Source organism: Babylonia areolata, chromosome 26 (assembly GCF_041734735.1).
Source record: "Babylonia areolata isolate BAREFJ2019XMU chromosome 26, ASM4173473v1, whole genome shotgun sequence".
Lineage (NCBI taxonomy): Eukaryota > Metazoa > Mollusca > Gastropoda > Neogastropoda > Buccinidae > Babylonia > Babylonia areolata.
The window spans coordinates 36,237,972-36,255,507 of NC_134901.1; the positions used below are offsets into that span (position 1 = coordinate 36,237,972).

A 17,536-nucleotide genomic window follows, 5' to 3' on the forward strand; every position below is an offset into this window, starting at 1 on the left:
GTTTGTGTCTGTGTCAGTGTGACAATGTATGTATGTCTTTCCGGGGAGTGTTTGTCTGAATGTGTGTGCGTATGTGTTTATCTATGTTGAATGTGTGTGCGAGTGTGTGTGTGCGTGCATGCGCGCGCGTGTGTGTGTGCATGTAAATGTATGTGTTTGCGTGACAAAGTATGTATGTATGTATGTCTGTAAGGACGCGCACGCACGTGTGTGTGTGTGCGCGCGCACGCACACATTTATGCGCAAACTCCGCACTTGTTTGAACAACAGTCATGTAAACGTAAGGAACACGAAATAAACACCGCACAGATAGACAAATATTGTTTCTGTACACGAAACTAGATTGAGTTTCAGACAATCTTTATGTCTTCCAGAAAGGTGACCCAGCTCCAACACGTCATATTCCAGGGAAAAAATGGGACCGACGAAATTTCGCTTTTCCAACATGAACGATACAATATTCACCAAGTGTACACCACTGATTGGGGGGGGGGGGGGGGGGGATGTATGCATAGAAGACTACTGAGTGCAATAATCATTCAGAATCATCTCGTATTTTTGTTCGCTCGTTTTGCAACACCTCCAGTAGACCAGTCAGACCACAGCCGACGCTGCGCCTGAAACATGACCCAGAGCACACAACCAACTCCATAGTCTCCCGGGAGTGAACGATGCCCCCGGCTTCTTGAAACCAGCCCTGAAAATGGTCCCTTCTTGCTTTCGGCTGGGCTACAAGTAACATGGTTTGATTCGATCTGTCCAGAAACACGAGGCTTTTGGTCAAAGCAAACGTGTGGTTTGGTTACTGCTGTTGAGTAACAACATGCGCTTCTGTTGGTAACATCGATAGTTCCCTGTGGATCTGTTCGACGCTGTGACTTCGACAGACGAACCTGGATGTGGCTGTGTAATGGGCGGGGGTGGTGGGGGAGGGAATGGGGGGAGGGGGGATTCAGAATGAGCGGCGTGGGAGTAATGCCACTGAAACGGTACAGATGATGGGGCTAAAAAAAAAAGAAGAAAAAGTGTTAATGTTGAAGATAAGGATAGAAAGAGGCGTTGCATTTGGCCTGTTCGCGCAGAATTATACCGATAAAGATATTTGAGGGGGTTGGGGACTGGGAGGGGGGCAGAGAGAGATGAATTTGTGGGTGGAGGGGGTGGACCGAATGAGGGAGAGGGGGGGGGAAGGTGAGTGAATGACAGTAGTGATTAAGTGCAAAAAGCCCAGATTCACATGGAGATGGGTGTAGAGAGATAAACAGAGGGAGAAAGACGGGGGGGGGGGGGGGGTAGAAAGAGAGGGAGACAGACAGATGGAGAAAGATAGAGGCTGGGAGACAGATGCAGACACCACCACCCTGTGTGTGTGTGTGTTATCCTCGAAATTTACATAAGACATTCCGCATAACGTAGTGCAACGTGGAGGGATGATGGTGACATTGAAACCTGGTAAATAATATGACTGAACGCTGTTCTCACGTATGTTATTGTCGCCCCACGTCCCACTGTTCTCTTTTGACATGGGTGGGAGGTGTCCCCAGTTTAGCAAACTGTTAGTCTTGTCACATCTTGTTCTCTCTCTCTCTCTCTCTCTCTCTCTCTCTCTCTCTCTCTCTCTCTCCTTTTTCTTCTGCTGCTGCTGCTGCTGCTGCTTTCTCCTTTTTTTCTTTTTGTGTGAAGAATTTGCTTTTGCGTATGCACTTATCTTTCTTTTTCCATCCATAGGGCCGATGTAAAAAAGCAATTGTGCTTATTCCCTTACCCTCGTGAAATAGAAATTCGTTCGTTCGTTTGTTCTCTCTCTCCCTCCCTCCCTCCCTCCCTCCTCCTCCCCTCTCTCTTGGAGGAAGGTGGCAGAATGGCTAACACGCTCAGCTGCCAATATAGAGAGTCCTTGAGGATGTGGGTTCGAATCCCGCTCTCGCCCTTTCTCTCAAGATTGACTGGAAAATCAAACTGAGCGTCTAGTTCCTCGGATGAAACGATAAACCGAGGTGCCGTGTGCAGCACGCACTTGGCGCACTGAAAAAGAACCCATGGCAACAATGACGTTGTCCTTTGGCAAAATTCTGCAGAAGAAATCCACTCTGATAGACACACAAATATATGAGCATGCACTCAAGGCCTGACTGCGCGTTGGGTTATGCTGCTGGTCAGGCATCTGCCTAGCAAGATGTGGTGTGGATTTATGTGGTATGTGTCTGTGTGGAGTGATGACCTGGAGGTAACGCGTCCGCATAGGCAGCGAGAGAATCTGAGCGCACTGGTTCGAATCACAGCTCAGCCGCCGATATTTTCTCCTCCACTGGACCTTGAGTGGTGGTCTGGATGCTAGTCATTCGGAGGAGATGATAAACCGAGGTCCCGTGTGCAGCATGCACTTAGTGCACGTAAAAGAACCCACGGCAAAAAAAAGGGTTGTTCCTGGTAAGAATTCCGTAGAAAAATCTACTTCGATAGGAAAAACAAATAAAACTGCACGCAGGGGGGGGGAAAAGGGTGGAGCTGTAGTGTAGCGACGCGCTGTCACTGAATTTCACACAGAGAAATCTGCTGTGACAAAAATAGAAATACAATACAATACAATCTGTCCGAAGAGCAGTGACGCCACCTTGAGGAACTGAAACTCTCTCTCTCTCTCTCTCTCTCTCTCTCTCTCTCTCTCTCTCTCTCTCTCTCTCTCTCTCTCTCTCTCTCTCAGGTCCTCCTACCTGGTGCTATACATGTTCGACCTGGTGGTGTTCTACGTCCTACCCCTCCTCATCTCCACCGCCCTCTACGCTCTCCTGGCCCGCATCCTCATGTTCTCGGGACTGCAGCACGCCCCAGGCTCCCTGTCCGTCCGCTGCCCGCCCCTGCAGCGCTGCCGGGGGACCAAGGCGCCGGAGAAGGCCCCGCGCCATCACCACAACGCCAGCTCGCAGCGGAGGGGCGACTCTCGAGTGCAGGTTAGTGAGGGGTGTGTAGGTCGGTGGGTGGGGTGTGTGTGTGTGTGTTGGGTTGTTTGCGCTCGCGCGCGCCTCTGTGTGTTTATGTGTGTGTTTATGTATGTGCTTGCATCCACATGTGTGTGTGTGTTTATATGTGTTTGTGCTTGCGTCCACGTGTGTGTGCATGCGTGTGTGCCCCAAAGCATGTACGTTTGTGTGTGTGTGTGTGTGAATTTGCGTGTGTACTTGCACGGAGCCGCGTAGGTGTCTGCATATGGGTACACGTGCACCCGTTCATTCTTGCATATGTGGTTATGCGCACGCACTCTTGAGAACGAGAAAGGGGAGTGTATGTTGCTAGCGTGTGTGTGCGTGCGTGTTTGTGTGTGTGCATGCCTGCGTGCATGCGTACGCGCAGGTGTGTGTCTGTGCCTGTGTGTTTCATTGCTTGTTCAAAAACAACAAAAAATAAATAAAATAGATGAATAGGAATAAGATGAATTGACCGAATCACTTGCCAAGTGATCACCAAACATAACAGAAAAAAGACAAATCATTTATAGACCACAAGGCGTCAGTTTCAGATGCAAGCCCCGATTTTTCATCAGCTGTGATCCTAATTCAGCGATCCTCAGAGGTCCAAGGAAAGGGTGTCACGGGTTGTCTTTAATCACACACACATGCACACACACGCACGCACACACACACACACACACACACACACACACACACACACACACACACCATTGACCGAGGAGACTGGGAAAAGGCTACAAAAAAGGCTCCACCGCCAGTCTGACTGGCCAGCTATTCGGCAGGGTCAGAGCACACATCACAGCCCATATATAATACTTCTCCTCCCTTTTCCAAAAAGAAAGTGTAGAAAAGTCAGGTGGAAGAGAAAAAAAAGAGATGGCTAAATAATAAGATTTTTTTTAATTAAAAAAAAATCCAGAAAGAAACACTGAGAAATGAGAACCGGAAAAACTGGTGATAGCCGTCAGAGAGAAAGGAGAGAGGGGCAGTGAGTGATAAAGGGGGAATGGGAGAGAGTAAGAGAGAGAGGGACTGAGAGGGAAGAACTTGAACACGATCTCTCAAAGGAGAGGGGAGAGACAGAGAGAGAGAGAACTGATGGAGGGGAAGAGAGGGAGAGAGAGAGGGGGGAGAGAAAAGAGAGGAGAAAGATTACGATATCGTTTTTTGGGTGTTTTTTTAAAATCATTTTTGTTGTTTGTTATAATGCTGCAGATGAAAATGGTGTTACAGACGGTGACACAGTTGGGGAATGGGGGAATGCAAGTAAGGGAGGCAGGAGAGAAAGAAGAGTGAATGGCCGGAGAGAAAGGGGATGGGAGACAGATACAGAGAGAGAGAGATCGAAATCAAAAAATTCAAATGGAAACATTTTTTTTTTATAATGGGGAAAATGAATGAGGACATCACGGCCTGTTTTCGCCGTGCCCTCACAGAAGTTACAAGAAATGAATAGAAAAAAATATGAAATATGTACAAAAATGGTTGAAAAGAAAAAGATCAATTGCGCGCGCGCACACACACGCACACACACACACACACACACACACACACACACACACACACAGATGAAGATAGGCGCGCCCGCATGCTCGAACACAAGCACACACGCATGCATACGCACACACACACACTCTCTCTCTCTCTCTCTCTCTCTCTCTCTCTCTCTCTCTCTCTCTCTCTCTCTCTCTCTCTCTCTCTCTCTCTCTCTCTCCCCTTCTGGGAAAAGAAAGCTCACTACGCGGCCCGGCAGTGAACCACGCCTATGTGGCCTTGGCCGGCCAGGAATCTCGCGGCCCAACTCCACCGTTTATGCCTCTTGTCAGTCGATCAGACAGGTGGAGAACTGATGAGTGGAAAGGCAGAGCAGCTGAGAAGGTATCTGATGAGTTGTGTGACGTCTTTGGTGGCCTTGCCCCTCCATCTCCCCTCCCTTCCCCGCCCCTACACCTGCTTCTTTCTCTCCACCCCCACATCCCATCTCAGCCAGTCTTCCAGTTTATATCTTCTTCTTCTGCTCCTCCTCCTCCTCATCCTCCTTATCCTCCTCCGCATCCTCCTTATCCTTATCCTTCTCCTCATCCTCATCCTCCTCCATCTCCTCATCTTCCTACACCTGCTCATCCTCATCCTCCTCATCCTCCCCCCAGAACTCTGTGAAGAGTCATCGGTGCACGGCTCAGAGTAACTATTCACAAGATTCTTTCAGATCTTTGGGTTCAGTGTCAAAGCATGGATCTCTGCCCTGTCAGCACAAAGAGATATGGAGGTAAGCAGGCATGAAGAGGGGGGGGGGGCTCAGGTGATATGCAGAAAGTGCACAGACCCGTGTGAACGACAGATAGAAGGGAGAGACAGAGAGAGAGAGACGGGGATTAAGAAGTCATTGCCCTGCTTATATTGATGGAATGATGATGATGATGATGATGATTAAAGAGCGAAGGGAAAAAGCAATCAATCTAACAATATAAGCAAGAAATATGTGTTTGGGGATGGGGGATATGGGCGTATGTGTGTGTGCTTGTACAAGTAAGTTGTGTGTGTGTGTGCCGTGGAAAGCTGCGATACGTAGCCTAGAAATGAGTGTGTGGAGGAGGGGGGGGGGGTGCAGGGTAATTGTGTGTGTGTGTTGGGGCTCATGTACGTTTATGTGTATTTGATTGTACTTTCATATCTGTGAAACTGCATGTTTGTTGCATATTATGCATATGTTTGTGTGTGAATGTGTGCCTGCATGTTTACCATTTATTTGCTTATTTATCACCATTGTTGTCTTTTTTTTTCTCTTTTTTTTGCGCTTAGAGTTGACTTCATCAAGATTTTGCGCCTTATAAGTAGCAGTAGTAGTAGTAGTCGTAGTAGTAGTATTTTAATGTATATCTTTTTTTTCTCAAGGCCTGACTAAGTGCGTTGGGTTACGCTGCTGGTCAGGCATCTGCTTGGCAGATGTGGTGTAGCGTATATGGATTTGACCGAACGCAGTGACGCCTCCTCGAGCTACTGATACTGACACAGAGACAGAAAATTCGCAACATACTCGCAAGCACACAAGTGTACTCTCTCTCTCTCTCTCTCTCTCTCTCTCTCTCTCTCTCTCTCTCAGCAAGAAACTGAGAGACAGAAAAATCGCAACACACTCGCAAGCGCGCACACGCACGCGCCCACACACACACACACACACACACACACACACACACACACACACACACACACACACACACACACACTCCCCTCCCCTCCCCTACACACAAACAAAGAGGGAGGGAGGTGATGAACAGAACGATGTTTTTTCAGCGAGTTCTTGAGGTTACCTCGGAGAACCAGCAGCTGTATTCCTGTTCATTCTGCACGGCGGTTGTGAACCTCTGCCACATTCATTGGGACTTCAGGCTTTGTTTTAGACCTTCCATACGTCTCAGTCCCTTGCTCCTGAACCGCTCCCTCTCCATCCCCCACTCTCTCCGTACCCCCTCACCAACACACCCCGTCTGGGGAAAGATAGTGAACAAATCTGATGGTCTGGACTGCTTAGGTGATTGGACTCTTACACCGGTTACTCACAGACACATACACACATAGACACAGACACACACGTTTCAAGTTTCAAGTTTTAATTATCCTTTCACTCCTATTGGATTATGGAGGATTACTACAAAATGTTTTCATGCCCAGAACAAACATTTCCGAACACACAACGTCACATAAAAGTTGAGAAAACACAAATGTCTTTTAACTCCAAAAGTGTTCCTAGGCAACATTTGCAAATCTGATCACCTTACTTACAGCGAAAATGACTTTTTTGTCTCCTTTGAGCATATTACAAAAACCAATTTTGGAGACATATATGTTTTGTAACTGATCATAATTGGGATATTCCATTATAAAATGAAACTCATCACCAATCACAGACATGTTACAAACCTTACAAAGCCGTAACTCTCGTGGCATGCCTTTTGTCTCCCTGTTTCTATTTCCAGCTTATGATTACTACTTCGAAATGTGAAGAAGCTGATAAAGTAATTATCAAGCATTTGACTCTACCAAATCCACTTACTACAAACCTTCGTTCTGGCAAACTTATTATCCTCGGAGATTTCAATTTTCATTTCGACAACCAGACTTCCACTGATGTCAAACGCCTATGTCTATCTCTGTCCACTCATTCTCTCTCTCAGTTTGTTACAGAACCAACACACAGATCTGGCCACACGTTGGACTGGCTCATCGCACGTGACTCTGATGCCATAGTTGCGTCAGTGACTGTAACTGACAAACTTTCTTCCGACCATTCTGCTGTTATATTCTTGCTTAATATTTCAAAACCTACCAGAGCCAAAAAATCTGTTACTCGTCGCAGCCTGAAATCCATCAACATTAACACTTTTTCTTCTCAAGCTGCTGAACGCCTTTCCAAAATTTCTTCCCGTACCGACGTATCAACACATTACAACACTGTCCTCTTTTACTGCTGGATGAACATGTACCCCCCACTACCCGCATGCTCCCTGACAGACCCTCCGCCCCATGGTACACACAAGACATTCGACTTGAAAAACGCAAACGTCGCCAACTGGAAAGACGATGGCGATCAACAAAACTGCAAGTCCACAATCAAATATTCCGAAAACAAAGTCAAACATATGATCTCATCAGCAAAGACAAACTTCTTTTCTTCTCAAGTTCTCGATGCCACATCCACCAAATCTATTTACTCTGTCATGTCAAATCTTCTTGGAACTGCAAAAAAGACTCCTCTTCCTTCTGCCTACACTTTATCTGAACTCCCCAGTCTTCTCTTTCTTTTTCGACAAAAGTCCAAAATATTCGTACCATCTTAGACCAAATGTCTTTCCAACCTGTTCATCTTGATCCTCAATTCACCGGCGCTCCTCTCCATTCCTTTAATCCATTGACTGAAACAGAAGTTCATGAAATCCTGAAAGAAATGACAATAAAATCCTGTGAGCTCGATCCTATACCAGCCTCGGTCTTTTCCCATTGTGTCTCACATCTTCTCCCCACAATCACCAATATTGTCAACTCATCCCTTCTCACTGGAACGTTTCCATCCACTTTCAAAACTGCAATCGTCCGGCCTCTTCTGAAGAAACCCAACCTTGACGCAAACATTTTGAAAAACTATCGACCAGTTTCTAATCTTCCGTTCATGTCCAAACTCCTTGAAAAAGCTGTCCTCAAGCAGCTCAACAACCACCTTTGTTTCAACAATCTCATCCACCCATCTCAGTCTGTCTATCGCGCTTACCACAGCACCGAAACCACTCTCCTCCACATTCTGAACAATCTACTGATAGCGTCCGACTCAGGAAAAATTTCCCTTCTCACTCTCCTCGACTTGTCAGCCGCCTTTGACACGATAGACCATTCAATCCTTCTTTCCCGTCTTCATTTTACATTTGGTATCAACGGCACTGTTCTAAACTGGTTCAAATCTTATCTCACTGATCGATTCCAGTCTGTCATTGTTGATCATTTCCAATCTGAACCCGTTAAAATCGAACATGGAGTCCCACAGGAATCTGTTTTAGACCCAGTGCTCTTCACACTGTACACTGCTCCTCTCGCTGAAATTATCAACCGCCATAATATCAGTTATCATTCTTATGCTGACACTCAACTCCAGAAGAGTGATACCCCTGAAAAATTGTTGTCGCTCTTGCAAGAAACATCCAACTGCTTCCTGGACATTCAAAACTGGATGACTCGAAATAAGTTACAATTGAACGCGGACAAAACTGAAGCAATGATCATAGGAACTAAACAAAAACTGTCTTCCATCACAATTGACAAATCAAACTTGGCAGTACATCCATCCCTCTTTCCACGTCAGTCAGGAACCTCGGTGTTGTCCTTGACAATAAACTGTCCATGCAAAAATTTATCAGTCAGACATGTCAGTCCTGCTACTGTCAACTGCGGTGCATCAGTGCCGTCCGGAAATATCTGTCCACTGACGCAACATCTAGACTTGTCGTTTCTCTCATTCTCTCTCGACTTGTAACTCTCTATTGTCTGGTTTGCCTGCTTCATCCATTCAGTCCCTTCAGCGCATACAAAACTCTGCTGCCCGACTCGTCCTCAGAAAGAAAAGATCTGAGCACATCACTCCTCTTTTGCAACATCTCCACTGGCTCCCTGTCTCACACCGAATAAAGTACAAGATCAGCACTCTGTTATAAATGTATTCACAAAACTGACCCTTTTCTCTGTGGCTGCCTTCACCTCTACACTTCATCTCGCTCACTACGATCGGCTTCGGATTCACTGTTTACGCACACCCAGATTTATACACTCGACTGTTGGCCGCCGTTCTTTCTCTGTCTCTGGACCTTGCGATTGGAATGAACTTCCTCTTTCGCTTCGTCAAGTCTCCACTCTCAGCTCTTTCAAGTCTGGCCTTAAAACCCACCTCTTCCCAAAATAGCCTCCCTTGCCTACCCTTCCTTGTCTTTAGTTTCTACAGTTTTAGAGTTATGCATGCGTGTGAATGACTGGTGCGAAAGCGCTTTGGTTTGTCTCTGCACAAGATTCAGCGCTATATAAATACCATTATTATTATTATTGCTTTTGAAATTCCGATAAAACATTTACAACTCGCCGCCTCTACAGCATGTCTCCATAGATTTTGAAAACGTATCTCTCAAAGCAATGTTGACATTCTTACAGAAAGATTCCCTCTCTAAGACACACACACACACACACACACACACACACACACAAACCAACACGCACGCACGCACATACACATATATACATACATACACACACACACACACACACACACACACACACACACACACACACATACATACATACATTGAGAGACATGGGGAATGACAAATGATGTCAGTCTCATTAGAAGCCCTTCACTTCCGACCGCGAATGTATCCGCGGTTTGGGGATAACTGCACTACCAGCTGTCCAGCCACACATTTGCCTACGCTTGCTTCATTGCAAATGGCGACTGCCTTGATGAGTGTTCGAATAACCAATTCAGAGGTTGGTGACTATTTTGTAAAAAATCACAAATCATCCCGGAAGTGAAAGGGTAAGATAAAAATTTAGTCCTTTGCAGTGGTGGTGGTGTGTGTCCATCGAGATCGATGATGACCATCGTTGTCATCCAGCTGGGGCATGGGGAGAGGGTGGTAGTGGGGGGGGGGGGATGCTCATGAGTCTATCTGTGAGTGCGCAGATGGCTGAATAGTCCAATCTGCGCACGAAATGTTCGCTGACAGTTGGGGCAGACAGGCATATGTCAGGGAGCTTGTTTGCCCGTGACTTTCTGGCCTGCCTCTTCTGGACAGCTGCAGCAGTCCTATTGGCCTCGCACAACTTGGCGCCTTTGTGCACAGCAGCGCGCCATTTGTCACGGTCCACTGCAGATTCCTTCCAGGAGTCGGGGTTGATACGAAACGCTTTCAGAGAGACTTTCAGAGTATCTCTGAAGCGTTTCTTCTGACCTCCGTGTGATCTCTTCCCTTGTTGCAGCTCGCCATAGAAGACCCTTTTGGGCAGCCGATGGTCTGGCATGCGCGCCACGTGTCCAGCCCAGTCCTTTGCAGTAGAGCAATGGCAGAACAAGACAAGACAGAATAGGGGGGAGGGGGAAAGTTGAAGACCCGCTTTCGTTTGATTTTCATGGAGGTTCGGTTCTCCGGTTATTTTTAGTGAGGGTCTCGTTCACATGCAGGTCTCAATCTCCTTGTGTTCTTGTTGTTTCTCCAGGTCACTGAAAGGCTGACATTTCGTCGTGGAAATCGCTGTCCTGACGGATGGATTTTGAACAATTTTATTGAGTATTTTTGCAAGTTTACAAGATATGTTTGGTCCCCCCACGAAAGCGGGCCTGCAAGTCCTACCTTCTGTTTAGCGTTTTTGGTATTATAAGACGGATGGATACATGCGAAATTCCGTTTTCATAAGACTGCCACCAGTTTTCAGTGCAGAGACCAAAGTCCGCGGTTCTTAGATAATTAAAAAAAAAATTGGGGTTTCGGTGTTAAGATGTCCACGAGCAAGTCTCCGATCATTAGACAGGCCTTCCTCTCCTCCTTCTCAAGGCCTGACAAAGCGCGTTGGGTTACGCTGCTGGTCAGGCATCTGCTTAGCAAATGTGGTGTAGCGTATATGGATTTATCCGAACGTAGTGACGCCTCCTTGAGTAACTGAACTCAACTCCTCTTCCTCGTCCTCCTTCTGCTCCTCCTCCTCTTCCTCCTTCTCCTCCTCCTCCTCCTCCTCCATCGGCTTCTTCTGCTCCTCCTCCTCCTCCTCTTTCTTATTTACGTTCGCTGACACACAGAGTTTTCACAATGAAGATGACTCATTAAAAACACCTGAATTATGTGGCGGGCGCAAGAGTCGAGTGGTTAAAGCGTTGGACTTACGATCGAAGGGTCCTTGCGTTGAATGCCAGTTACGGCGCCTTGTGGGTAAAGGGTGGAGATTTTTCCCGATCTTCCGGGTCAGTAGATGAGCAGATATGCAAAGTGCCTGAACAATCTCCGCGTGTATACACATGCAGAAGATCAAATACACATGTTACAGATCCTGAAACCCAAGTCAGCTTTCGGTGCATTATGGAAATGATAACATACCCGGCATACACTCCCAACCCCCGAAAACGGAGTATGACTGCCTACTTGGCGGAGGTAAAGGCGGTCATACACGTCGAAGCCCACTCGTCTATTCGACTGAACGTGGGAGTCGTAGGGTGGAAAAAAAAGAGTAGAAAGAAAACCTGAAATATGTTGCTGTTCGTCCAACGTTGTCGATGAAGGCCTCAGCATCTCTACACAGGTAAACAGTTGACGGGATAGGGTGAGTCAGAGGCTGGCTGAACAACCGGCAGCAGCAGCAGCAGCAGTAGTAGTAGTTGCAGCAGCAGTAGTAGTAGTAATAGTTTCAATAACGACTCATTCTTCAAACATCTTATTCCAGATGGTTCATGTACCACTCATGCCACCACCTAACTCATTTCACAGACGACCTCATTCCCACATACAATCTTACCTACAGCTTCCCCAAGTTCTTTTCTCTGAGATTACTCTGTTCCACAGGAAAGGTATTCAAGAATTTATTGTCAGCGCTTCTTGTCCCTGGAGACTAATTAGGTGCGTGCTTCTCCCCAATCAGGTAATCCTGTTCCAGCAGGGAATTAAAATTGATTTTTTTCCCTCTGTCAGGGTCGTGGTCACCCAATGACGAAATTGGGTGAACGAGCGGAGAAACGTGAGGGCGGTACGGTGATTGATTGATTGATTAGTTGGCTGGTTGGTTGACTGACTGTAGAGTTGAAACAGTCAATATGAGTGGTGTGCTCTCCCAACCATGATTTTGACACAGCAGTACATCACAACATAACACAGCACAGCACAGTACAATACAACACAACACAACACACCACCACATAACACAGCACAACATATTCTAGTATGTGTGCATTTTTTTCTGTTTCTTCTCTCTTTTTTTCTTTTCTTTCTTAGCTATACTTATATTTGTTTTGTTTATTTTCTATTATCTAGATGGCTTGATGTAAAAAAAAGCAGTTGTTGCTTATTCAATTACCATCTTGAAATAAAAATGTTGACTTGACAGCACAGCACAGCACAGCACAGCACAGCAGAATTGGTGTTGAATATGCTCAAAGCCAGGTCAGTGCCCAGGATCTCAGCACGTGTCTCATGGCTGTATAAAGATGAGTGAATGGAAGTCCTTTTACTTCTCCGGCGGTGTGTCAGTCTCGCCGTGGAGCCATGTTTCCGAACCAATCAAACTGAAATTGACAAACCGGTCTGTGGCGGTGCGTTCCTGGTTTGAAGCGAAACTCAAATGGATCCAGTTCAAGAAATGTCAGAGAACGGAAAATAGAAGGTTATGCATTCGTTGATTGCTCTGAGGACGTTCTTACAGTGGTGCTGATTTTAACTCCTGGAATTGAAAGTCAAAAGTTGTAATGATTACGGGAGGGAATCTATGGATATTGACACGATTTTTTATTTCAAAACGTTGGTTTTGTTTGCTTTTCATCATTAGTCGATGAAATATGAGGTAGCTTCTTTGGAATGCTTTTTGATTGATCAACCGGGCGCACACACACACACACACACACACACACACACACACACACACACACACACACACACACACACACACGTGCATTCAAGCTTACACTCACACACAAGCAAGCATACCGTGACTCACATTACACGTCTAATATCACTCAAAATGGAGAAGAAAAAAAAGTTGAATTAAACGAAGTCGTATAGATTGCGAGAACTGATTCCATGCAAATCACCGATATCGTTTCAAATGCACTGAACATGCACATATATATAGGAAACGTTTTCTTTCCCCGTTTCCTGGCGGGACACGAAGGCTTTCATCAGTTCTTCAGAACAGTGTTACGCATGAATTTCTTGACGTTGCCGATTTCTGGGAATCGAATTCGTTGGAAAAGGATGTATCATCGGGGACAAACTGAAGTGTGGAGCGCTGGCCCAGTGGTGATGCGCCAGACTGGGAAGCGAGTGTCCACGGGTTCGTGTCCAATAAATAGACCGGTGCCTTGAACTCCTCGGACCCCCTCCCACCACCACTTGATTTTGATTGGTGGTCTGGATGCTAGTCCTTCGGATGAGACGATGAACTAAGGTCCCGTGTGCAGCATGGAATTTTGCGTATGTAAAAGAACTCAAGGCAACAGAAAGGTTTCCCATGGCAAATTTTCGTAGAAAAATAAAATGCATTTGAATTTTATAGTAAAACAAATGTACTTGCAGACAGAAGAAACAAAAACAAACGGGTGGCGCTTAACTGCGGAGACACGCTCTCCCCATGGAGAGGAAATACAATACAATACAGTGCAATACAACACAATACGTATGCAGCAATTGTTTTCTTTCCCTTAAAACAGTTCCGCCTGAAATCTGTTTCCTTTGCTGATTTCAGATTCGGAGTCGTCGGAAAAAGAATACCAGGGACACCTTAAAGTTCATGGTATCTTGCATGAGAGTAAAGGGAGATTTCAGTTTGGGCGAGCCCGTGGGGAAAATGAGCGAACGTCACCCTTCATTGGATACTTTGTGTCGGTAAACCCACTGCGTCGATATTTTCTGCCGTCATAAGATTTCGTTTTCTTGCACATTGTCAAGGGAGTGGTCGGTTTGTCGGTGTAAAAAATAAGCAACTGGCTTCTGTATTCCACTGGGTGCTGGAGGTTAGCTTACAAACCTGACAGTTTGAAGTTGTCATTGTGGCAAAATTTACATTTCTGCCAAACAGGACGGCCTTGACAATGATTGCGTGCGCTCAAGAGGATTGGCTTATTGAATTATTGCAGTTCAGGAGAGAGAAAAAATGTCCCCTGGGTAACATTCACAGCTTTAACTGGTTATAAAAGGACATTTTGTTCCGTTCCAGAATATATGGTGGTGGTGTGGCTGGCCCTCAGCTTGGTCTTCCCGGCTCTGATTACCATGCCATAATCTTGTCGGTGTTCCATCCGGTCTTTCAACAAGTTTGGTGAGTTCTTGCTCACGTCCTACCAGGCCATCGATATCGCCTGTGAAGCGAAGGTTCGTGATGGTTCCTCTGGATTTGGATAGAATAATTCAAGCCATGGAGATGAAATGTTATCATGAGATACAGCACGTCAGATACACTGATCACATCACTAATTGAACAAATGTGCCAAACCATCAGGCGTGCTGCATGGACCATGTGAACATCTGCTGACATCGACTAAGAAAACTACTTTGGTATGAACACGTAACATTATCCATTGGCCCAGCTAAAACAAGTCATCCAAGGAATTGTAGAGGGATGGATAACACTGGGGGAAAAAACGTTGGACAGACAAAATCGTAGAATAGACAAGGAAACCGTTTTGCAGTGACCCCAAGCTTTGGCACAAAACTGACAGATCTGGACGTTCTTTAGTACGGCGCCCCAGTGACTCTACATTTAGTAAAGCGGCGCCCCAATGACTCTACATTCAGTAAAGCGGCGCCCCAGTGACTCTACATTCAGTAAAGCGGCGCCCCAGTGACTCTACATTTAGTAAAGCGGCGCCCCAATGACTCTACATTCAGTAAAGCGGCGCCCCAATGACTCTACATTCAGTAAAGCGGCGCCCCAATGACTCTTCATTTAGTAAAGCGGCGCCCCAACAAGTCTTCATTTAGTAAAGCGGCGCCCCAACAAGTCTTCATTTAGTAAAGCGTCACCCCAGTGACTCTTCATTCAGTCAAGCGGCGCCCCAATGACTCTACATTCAGTAAAGCGGCGCCCCAACAACTTTTCACTTAGTAAAGCGGCGCCCCAACGACTCTTCATTTATAAAGCGTCACCCCAATGACTCTTCATTTAGTAAAGCGGCGCCCCAGTGACTTTTCATTTAGTAAAGCGGCGCCCCAATGACTCTTCATTCAGTAAAGCGGCGCCCCAATGACTCTACATTCAGTAAAGCGGCGCCCCAATGACTCTACATTCAGTAAAGCGGCGCCCCAGTGACTTCATTTAGTAAAGCGGCGCCCGACAAGTCTTCATTTAGTAAAGCGGTGCCCCAACGACTCTTCATTTAGTAAAGCGTCACCCCAGTGACTCTTCATTTAGTAAAGCGGCGCCCCAATGACTCTACATTCAGTAAAGCGGCGCCCCAACAACTTTTCATTTAGTAAAGCGGCGCCCCAATGACTCTTCATTTAGTAAAGCGGCGCCCCAACGACTCTTCATTTAGTAAAGCGGCGCCCCAACAACTTTTCATTTAGTAAAGCGGCGCCCCAATGACTCTTCATTTAGTAAAGCGGCGCCCCAACGACTCTTCATTTAGTAAAGCGGCGCCCCAATGACTCTTCATTTAGTAAAGCGGCGCCCCAATGACTCTACATTCAGTAAAGCGGCGCCCCAATGACTTTTCATTTAGTAAAGCGGCGCCCCAACAACTTTTCATTTAGTAAAGCGGCGCCCCAACGACTCTTCATTTAGTAAAGCGGCGCCCCAATGACTCATTTAGTAAAGCGGAGCCCCAGTGACTCTTCATTTAGTAAAGCGGCGCCCCGGTGACACTTCATTTAGTAAAGCGAAGCGCCAATGACTTATTTCGCAAAGCGGCGCCCCAATGACTCTTCGTTTAGTAAAGCGATGCCCCAATGATTTCATTTAGTAAAGCGGCGCCCCAATGATTTCATTAGTAAAGCGGCGCCCCAATGACTCTTCATTTAGTAAGAAAGAAGGAAAAAAACGTTCACGAGGGATCACACAAAGTTACCTATTTGACAGAGTTTTTTGCTTGCAGAGCAGTCTTAACAGTGTTTTCAAACCCCAGTTTCTCTCTAGATACTGTTCTGAATTGTAAAATATATTCTGAATACGTAAGCAGATAATGCCCCGCATATTTCTTTTTTTTTTTCTTCTTTTTTTTTATACAGTGTATATGCAGGGCGCAGCCACACTGACATATCAAAACATGAACCAGCGCACGCGACACAGGTTGATTGTGAGTGAAGCTGGCATAGACCAACACGAGGTTCCACAAACGGTGAGTTATTGCAGGCTTAGAGAGCCGACACATATGAGTTACTGCCGTCCATTTTGGGGGGTGGGGGGGGATTCCGCCACGCTCAAAGGGCCTTTGAAATGCTGTGGCTCCTGGCAGGCAGAGAAATGCGGCATCGAAAGTTCTAGACTTTGTCCACAAAGAGACAGGACTCGTGGGATTGCTGAGGATTTCTGTTTATGGAAGTCTGGTGACAGGTATGCATCAAAGCGGTCTTTTCAGGTCGTATATAGATTGCTGATTTTCAGAGTATAATAAATAGACGCGCGCGCGCACGCACACACACACACACACACACACGCACACGCACACATATACACACATACACACACACACACACTCTCTCTCTCTCTCTCTCTCTCTCTCTCTCATATATTTGTATTTGTATTTCTTTTTATCACAACAGATTTCTCTGTTTGAAATTGGGCTGCTCCCCAGGGAGAGTGCGTCGCTACACTACAGTACCACCCTTATTTATTATTTGTGTGTGTGTGTGTGTTTTCATGCGTGCAGTTTTATTTGTTTTTCCTATCGAAGTCGATTTTTCTACAGAATTTTGCCGGAACAACCCTTTTGTTGCCGTGGGTTCTTTTACGTGCACCAAGTGCATGCTGCACATGGGACCTCGGTTTATCGTCTCATCCGAATGACTAGCGTCCAGACCACCACTCAAGGTCTGGTGGAGGGAGAGAAACTATCGGCGGCTGAGCCGTGATTCGAACCAGTGCGCTCAGATTCTCTCGTTTCGTAGGCGGACGCGTTACCTCTAGGCCATTACTCCACTCCATAGATATATGTGTATGTGTGTGTGTATATATATATATATATATATATATATATATATATATATAATGTGATAGTCAGTCGTATCCGACTATGACCATCAGAACAGCAAAGGAGGCAACTGTTGTTCCGACTATTTGGGCTAGAATTTGATAATAGTGGAGAGTGTCTTCCCAAGTTACGTCCCCACTCTCTCGGCCAA

The 17,536-nt window shown here is 46.2% G+C and overlaps 1 protein-coding gene across 1 annotated transcript in view; it reads left to right on the forward strand.

The window, feature by feature from the left end:
- The window catches only part of LOC143300305 (thyrotropin-releasing hormone receptor-like), an 89,669-nt gene that overhangs the window by 2,022 nt on the left and 70,111 nt on the right, over positions 1–17,536 (forward strand). The window contains exon 2 of the mRNA XM_076613902.1: positions 2,705–2,951. Coding sequence (XP_076470017.1) covers positions 2,705–2,951 — 247 coding nt within the window. The remainder of the gene's footprint in view (positions 1–2,704; positions 2,952–17,536) is intronic.